A 7,979-nucleotide genomic window follows, 5' to 3' on the forward strand; every position below is an offset into this window, starting at 1 on the left:
CCTGCTTCAGGCTTCCCGCGAATTAAATGTTCGCGGGAAGCAGGGGGGGGGGGCGGAGTTGGGGCGGGGCTGGGGGCGGGGCCGGGCCCCCGGGGAGTGTCCTCCATTTGGAGGCACAAAATATGGTAACCCTATTACAGACGTAGTTGCTGACAAGTATTTTGAAATAAATTTCTAAAATAATTGAAACTGGTGTGATTATATAGTGTTAAATTAGCAAATAAAATTTGCAGAATTGTAAAACATAGTGCAGAATTTTTAATTTGTTGGTGCAGAATTCCCCCAGGAGTATCCTTAACTCTGAATGGAAAACAGGAAATCCTAGATCCTTTACGTGAAGGGTGAGTGAATCATGTGAAACTATACCCACTTAACTGGACTTGAATTCAAATATAGCATGGTTTGAAGTTTGTGATGAGACAAAATGCTGCCCATTTTTAAACTTGTAATTTAACATTGTCTAAAACTTTGTGGGTGGGGCTTAGTAAAGATACAGAATGGTACAGCCGTGATGAGCATTGTATAAGGGACGCGAACACATAAGTCTTTTCAATTGTTAAATTTTTGAAGTTGTAAATTTACTGACTCCCACATGTGCATACTTACTTCATTGGTCTTTTTTTAGTGTCAAATTCAGAAAGTACATTAGTTTTGTGCTCCATGTTTCAGACACACACTTTCCTAGATGAATTCTGCCTGTCTTCCTTGCATACTTCTCTCTCATGCTCTAATATTTAATGTATGCCTAAAATAGTACAGAACTAATGGGTCACACAACTGGCTAAATCTGTTGACCCTCCAAACAGGCTGAAGCTTGTCTCTGATTTTGCAGTTTGCTTTCCTGAACTGGATGTTTGAACTGATTTTAGAGGATGGTAGAAACACAAATATTATATTGTAAGCTTTAACTTTGGCCAGACTATGTCACCTTGTGTTGCCTTTTTTTCCCCTTAGGTGAAGGTTTTGAGTCACTAGATGAGGAGGTATTGGAGGCAATGGCAAAACATGAGACTCGAGAAGACAAGATTTTCCAAAAGTTTAAAAATCGAATAGCTGCAGAGCCAGAACAGGTAAAAGGAAAAATATCTTTTAAAGTACTAATCACCTAATGGTCAAAAGGTGGATGCCTGCTTTATTTTTGGAGCATATATTGCAGCCTTGATGCTTACATAGCATCCTGATTGTTTCTCTATCAATTGTGCCTCTTTAGCACAAATGTCTTAAATAGCTGAGGTCAAAGATGGAGAGAAGTTTCACTAGATCATCCAGTCCACATGCCCACCAACATAGAATAAAAGTCCCCAGATACAAGACCTACCTGATATTATCGCAAGGTGTCTAAGTACAACAGAGGCTGACCAGCTTTGTTAAAGCTTGACAAATTAAGATACTCGTCTAGGGCTTTGAAAAATCTACTTACCCAAGGTAAGTAGAAATTTAGCTAAGGTGGGAGGGTTGAGTGGAGCTGGGAGCTCCAGGGAGAGGGGGATCTGCTGCCCTTCTGTGGAAAGGGAGAAAGCAAGCAGAGTAGCATCATCTCTTTTTCCCCATCCCCTGCAGGTTCCCTTCCTGTTTTTCTTTTTTCCTTCTAACCTGTGTCCAAGTTGCAAGGTGAAACTGCATCACTATCACTCAAGCATGGGGGGACGGGGGGGGTCTTGTTGTTAGAGACAGAACTGTGAATTGGGAGACCTAGGTTCTGATCTGGTACACCTCTATCCCGATATAATGTGTCCCGATATAACACGGATTCGGATATAACGTGGTAAAGCAGCGCTCCAGGGGGGCGGGGCTGCGTGCTCCGGCCGATCAAAGCAAGTTCGATGTAATGCGGTTTCACCTATAATGCGGTAAGATTTTTTGGCTCCCGAGGACAGCGTTCTATCAGGGTAGAGGTGTACCTGCTACAGATTTCCTTTGTTATCTTGGATGAATCAGTCTACTTCCCCTACTCCCAAACAAAGCTTTGAGTCTAAAATTGTTGTTATAGGGCTTTGAGATTCTGTTATGGAAATGCAAAGTATTACTGTTTGTTGCTGGACCAATGCTAGAGGGCTTGGGGAAATTCTGGCATTTTGTTTCCTCAAGCAGTCAAACCATATAAAAGTCTTTTTTCTTTGTTTATTTATTTAAGAAAACCTATACCCAATTACAATGGACTTTGCTAACAAGTTTTAGTGTGTGTGTGTGTGTGTGTGTGCGCGCGTGCGTGTGTGTGTGTGCGTGCGTGTGTGTGTGGGGGGGAAATAACCTTGATCAGTGTCTATTTAAACATAGCTATCTGTGATTGGTTATTAATTATACAACTGAAACGACTGTCAGTTACTTAATACTTCTATTCAATTTCAGATTCTCAGATACTGTCGAGGAGGAGAAGGTCCCATATGGATCTCAGGTGAAAACATTCCTCAGATGAAAGATATTCCAAATTGTTCATGTGGTGCTCAAAGGATGTTTGAATTCCAAGTACGTGAATTGGTCCAAGGATATATTTTTGGTGTATGATTAAAAACCTATTTTAAGTCTGAAATAGTAGTGTTAGCCAATGGCTAGAGCGAAAGGAGTTATATTTGAATTCACAGAATAGCTGTGCTAAAGTGTAGAAGCCTCAATTACTAGTGTGACAGTCCTTCCTTATGAGATTTTTATCACGCAGTAAATAGCACTTTTTTCCTCCTGATCTGTTTGTAGCCAACAAAATAGTACACTTTTTCTATCCAGTTGAGGGTCATATGAATGTCTTCTAAATGTGGAATTCTATGGAAAAAAGTAATGGGTGAAGGGGGACTCTTTCAGAATTGTTTGACACTACTTCATTGTTTAAAGAGGAAAAATGTTCTAATGTGGACTGCTAGACTTTCAGTTCCGGACGACCTCACCATGAAGTTCAAACAGCTCATGCTCCCCCAACCTTCCTTGTGGAAGAGGGGAGAGTTTGTGTGAGGGAGTGTTCTGCCACATTGCTGACAGTAGAAAAAATGAACTGAGGGAAAGGGGAATCTAGTGTTAGGTTTCATTGTAGCTGATGTGCCCAGTCACCTGTTGGGGAAAATCTCTTCCTGTCAGTTACTACCAAGTGCTGCCTCTACATGCAGATTCGGTGTGGTGGGAATATGGTTCCTGTTTGCAGTAGAACCCAAATGTGAGGGAATGCTGGAATGAAAAACAAATTCTTTCCTGGTACTGAAATACACAAGGTTATTCACGGAGTATAACTGGTTTTTATCAAAATCTTTAATGTACAAGATAAGAAGCTTGACATTCCATTTAAAACAGTGTCACTTGGTAAACATTCTGAAGAAATCTTAACTGAATGCTGGGCTGCAGGATGGAAGTGGAAAGTCCTTTCATTTCACCAGTTCATGTCATTACATTAATTCTATCTATATTATACTTTGCTTTGCTACAGTACCTTAGGACTTGTCTACACAGGAAAGTTTTACCACTTAAATTGGTATAATTATATAGTAGATTCCACTTAAAAGCAATCCTGATATTAGCAGCTCCCAGTTAGTGGCAACATATTGCTGGGAATCAATCCCTTTCCATTAGTATCAATGTTAATGAAATTATTAGTAATGGCAGGCTGCTTGCTTGAAATTTTTTTTTTTGAGGAAGGCCCCATCTGCAGGCAGTTTTGTGAGCCTGCAGCTGGGACAGAAAGTGTTGGGACAGGCCACCTTTGGGAGTCCCGCAAGCCTACCTGTGGCTGGTGCTAGCCTGTCCTAGTGTTTCTTTCGGGGGCTGCGCCTGGCCTACCTGCCTTCACATACACATGGAGATGGGGGGTGTGGGCAGAGCAGTAGCTGGAGGAGAGTTTGCAGCCTGCATTCTGGAGCTGCCTGGGACCTCTCACTGCCCTCATTGGGCTGTGCTCTGCATTGGGCTGTGCATAAGGAAATGCTGAGCTGCAACCTGTAGAGAGCCCAGGGAAAGATACTGTTCAGCTCCATGAGTCTGAAGGCCCTGACGTTTGGGCTGCAGCCTCCCTTTCCTGAGGAAGGTTTGCAGCCAGAGAAGGCATGTCCCGGCACTTCCTTCCCTGCCTCCCAAACCTTCCTTTTGCTTAGCAATTGCTGGATAATAGCAAATTTTTGCTGGCCATAGAGGGCTTGCTCACAAGCAGAAATTACTGTACGTCTGTAACTTTCTGTGTGGACATGCTTATTTTGGTATGAGAGTGGCTTTATTTGGTTTAGTTTAAATCCCTTACAAACTTAAAAAAAAAAACCCCAACACTTTTGGAAGAACTAAAATGGATTTTTTTTTTTGAACATTTCCAGTCTCCGCTCTGCTGCAGCCTGCCTGGTGAGGTGCCATGTGGGAAACGCAGGCTCCTAAGCAAGCAGAGTACCTTGTCTGACTTCCATCAAAAGTTTTGACCAAATCAGAACATTGCAGTTGAATGTTTTGATTATTGAATTAGCATTTTCCAACAAAATAATATCTTTGGAAAATTTAATCTGCTCTAATTATAAAATATTAATGGATGTTCTAGTTAATTAGGTCTCCTTGCATATCTGTAATAGCTTAATCATGGTTTTTCCATCCTCAGACTAAAAGGTGGCACTCTTGCACCAGAGATCGTTCAAAGATGGGAAATCTATTAATCACAGAAATGTAGGGCTGGAAGGGACTTTAAGAGGTCATCCCTCCACCCACCCCCCTCCTGCTCAGTCAGGATTAAAGGATTTAAGTATATCTAGACCATCCCTGAGAGAGGTGTGTTGACATGTAGGAGTGGAGGCCTTGTGAAACACATGAAAGATAACAAGTAGCACAAGAGAACAGCCCAGGTTAGCAAATGTAAAGAAATTGATTTAAAATTCATTTATACTTTTACTGGAGGTCACATTTCAAACTGTGCATCAACCACCGTATCTTTTCTTCCACTCCAAAACAAAACAGCCAGAGCCATGTTCTTGACCTGTCTTACAAATCATGTCTTGTTCCTAAGGTTATGCCACAACTACTGAACCACCTGAAGGTTGATAGCCTAGGAGAAAGTATTGACTGGGGAACGCTGGTAGTCTACACATGTGCTGAAAACTGTAACCAAGCAAATGGATATATGGAGGAGTTCATCTGGAAGCAGGACATTACTGCAGACTCTACTTAACTACTATAAATTTATTTTTAGTTTCTGTAAAGAAATGAATTGAGTTTATACACATGTACTGAAGTATTCACATTGCACAAAGGAAAAAAGGTAAATGAACTATTATTTCATACTGAGGAACTAGCCCAGAGTTGTATCACCTTTAATGTGTATATTGTAATTAAATTATAGCTAAGTCATTCAACTGTCAGTTTTAAATTGTGTGTGTATGTCACCAGTACATATGAGCTTGAGCATTTAAGTTTTCCTACCCCTTGTTTTTAGCTTTTACTTCATCATGGATAGTGAAACCAAATGGTTGAAAGGTTCACTTTCTTGTGCAGTGACAATGCAATTGTTTGTTTGCTTTTTTAAAAAAAATGCTATTTTTAGTTTCACTCTAACACTTCTAGTTTCATCAATTGTAGGCTTGTTCAGACATTGTTTCCTTTAAATCAGTGATGTCTCAGCATTTTCTTAATAGAGATAAGCAGAGTGTGATTGGTATCTGAAACCCAATCACTTACTGCATCATTTACTTGGTAAACTGCCAGCTGAGTTAATGTACTTTATCACTCAGTGTTTGACAGTGTACTTTATAGAATTGCCTATGAAATGAGGCTAAGAAACAACAGTAATAATATTTTGCATTTACTGCTGCAGGGCCTAGAGTCCAGCTGGTTGAACAGTGGCATGGAAATCTTACTCTAATCTTGGCTCTATTCTATGAGGGAAACTTAGTCCCTGCCCAAAGGTTACATTCTGTGCATAGCATTGTGGAAGGGGGGCTCTTACTTACAATGACACATGCCTCTATAGTATGTTTGACACATGTTTTGTACAGTTTTTCAAGAATATTTAATAGTGATAGCACGTTACAGAGTTGGAAGCCACATTGTTAGTGTTTTAGCTTTGGCAGTTAGATTCCTCTTTATTTGCCTATTTTTACATCAAATCCAGAAAAATTCCATTACAGTGAAGATACACTCTGCAACAGTAGCTTAATTACTGAATTTGCTGTCAAAGTAAATTGAAAAATTACCCCACCTGTTACAGTGGCTTTAAAAAGATTATTTGCATTTCTAGTTTTTTTTTTTTTTTTGAGAGCGAGCGAGCACGCTTAATGGTCTGATGCAAATGTTGTTTCTCCACTGTCTTAAGAGAAACTACATTCACAGCAATGTTTTTCTGAGGCAAAAATAGTTTTCCCCCATTCAAGTGTGTGTTTAACTGGTTATTTAAAATAAACTGAATCCCAACTCTACTACATCTGGCATATGTTAGTTCAGAACAACTTTCCCTCCACAGTACCTTGGCTCATAGCACCCATATATACAAGAGGTATCTGATAGTTTCATATCTACTTCTGTCTTGTGCACAATCCTATCCTACCCCCAGCTTTACTTAGAGCTTGATCTGTGCCATATGGGATTGGATTTTTATATCCTCTTCAAGTTAGATTAATTTCATGATTGTATAATATACATGGAGTGTTTCATGCTAACTTTTTCTAGACATCAGAATTGAACATAAGACCAGCTTGAACAGGGTAAGATTAGGTCAGTTACTTTACAACATACTGGTGTTTAGAAACTTCAAGTTCTGGTACAATTTCACCAGCAACCTTGCAATCCTACCAAAGCTGACATCTATTAGCAAAATAGGTCAGGAAGATTAATTTTATGAAAATTGCTTAAGTTCACAACCATATTTAGAGATTCCAAGGCCAGCTGGGACCATGATGATCATCTCATGAGTCTGTCCTCCCATAGACCATCTCAGATCTTTCCTATCCAGTCTTGTTTTAAAAATGGGTAGTGAAGACTCCACCACAACCCAGGGTAAATTACTCACCATTAAAAATTTACACCTTATTTCCAGGCTGAAGTGGGCTAGCTTCAAGTTCTAGCCATTGGACCATGTTATACCTTTCTTAGCTAAATTCCCTTATTAAATGTTTGTTGCCCAGGTAGGTACTTACAACCTGTAATCAAGTCACCCCTTAACCGTGTCTTTGTTAAGTTAAACAGAAAGAGCTCCTTGGGTCTATCACTATAAGGCATGTTTTCTAATCCTTTATCAGGGCTCTTCTCTGAACCCTCTCCAATTTGTCAACATCATTCTTGAATTGCACCAGAATTAGACACTGTATTCCAGCAACAATCACATCAGTTTCAAATACAAAGGTAAAATAACCTCTCTATTCTTACTCAAGAGTCCTGTTTATGCCTCCCAGGATCACTTTAGCTCTTTTGGCCACAGCATTGCATTGGGAGCTCATGCTCAGCTGATTATCCACCACACCCCCAAATCTTTTTCAGAGTCACTACTTCCTAGGATAGAGTCTGCTATCCTGTAAGTATGGGCTAACAGTTCTTTAAAATCTCTGCAGAAGTAAATTATTAATCACCCAGAAGATTCAGGAAACTGCTGCTAAAGAAGTCGTAGCATCCTTGAAGCCTCTAGACCCTGCATTAGGTCAAAACATTTGTGACTTTAACCCAATGTTCTGACATTCCCTTTGCGTGAAATCCATTCAAGTTTACTGGATTGTGGCTTTGTCTGCTGTTATTAGGCCTGTAGTTCCCAAAGGATGCAGCTCAAACCACTCAAGTTCTGACTACACTACAGCATCCACTGAAGGAGACATAGCAGTTGGGAATTACAGGTCCAAACATTAATAATGGAAAAGTCCATAGCTCCACTGAAATGCATCTTAAAATGTGCAGTTAAAATAGTGCTTGTCACTTAAGTAAACAAACCCCCAAACAAAAAATTTTAATAAAGGTAGTGGTTGGTTGTCCACCATTCTCAAAATATATTTGAAAATTAAAGTTATTTAAATCTTATAAAAGATAGTATACAACACTTTGAGGGGGAA

General features: G+C 39.9%; 1 protein-coding gene across 1 annotated transcript in view; it reads left to right on the forward strand.

Moving 5' to 3' along the window:
- Window positions 1–5,312, forward strand: part of PDCD2 (programmed cell death 2) — a 10,483-nt gene extending 5,171 nt beyond the window's left edge. The window contains exons 4-6 of the mRNA XM_034765160.1: window positions 955–1,070; window positions 2,350–2,466; window positions 4,958–5,312. Of these exons, the coding sequence (XP_034621051.1) occupies window positions 955–1,070; window positions 2,350–2,466; window positions 4,958–5,119 (395 nt within the window). The 3' untranslated portion in view covers window positions 5,120–5,312. The remainder of the gene's footprint in view (window positions 1–954; window positions 1,071–2,349; window positions 2,467–4,957) is intronic.
- Window positions 5,313–7,979: the final 2,667 nt, after the last annotated feature.

This window comes from Trachemys scripta, chromosome 3 (assembly GCF_013100865.1).
Source record: "Trachemys scripta elegans isolate TJP31775 chromosome 3, CAS_Tse_1.0, whole genome shotgun sequence".
In the NCBI taxonomy this organism is placed as follows: Eukaryota; Metazoa; Chordata; order Testudines; family Emydidae; genus Trachemys; species Trachemys scripta.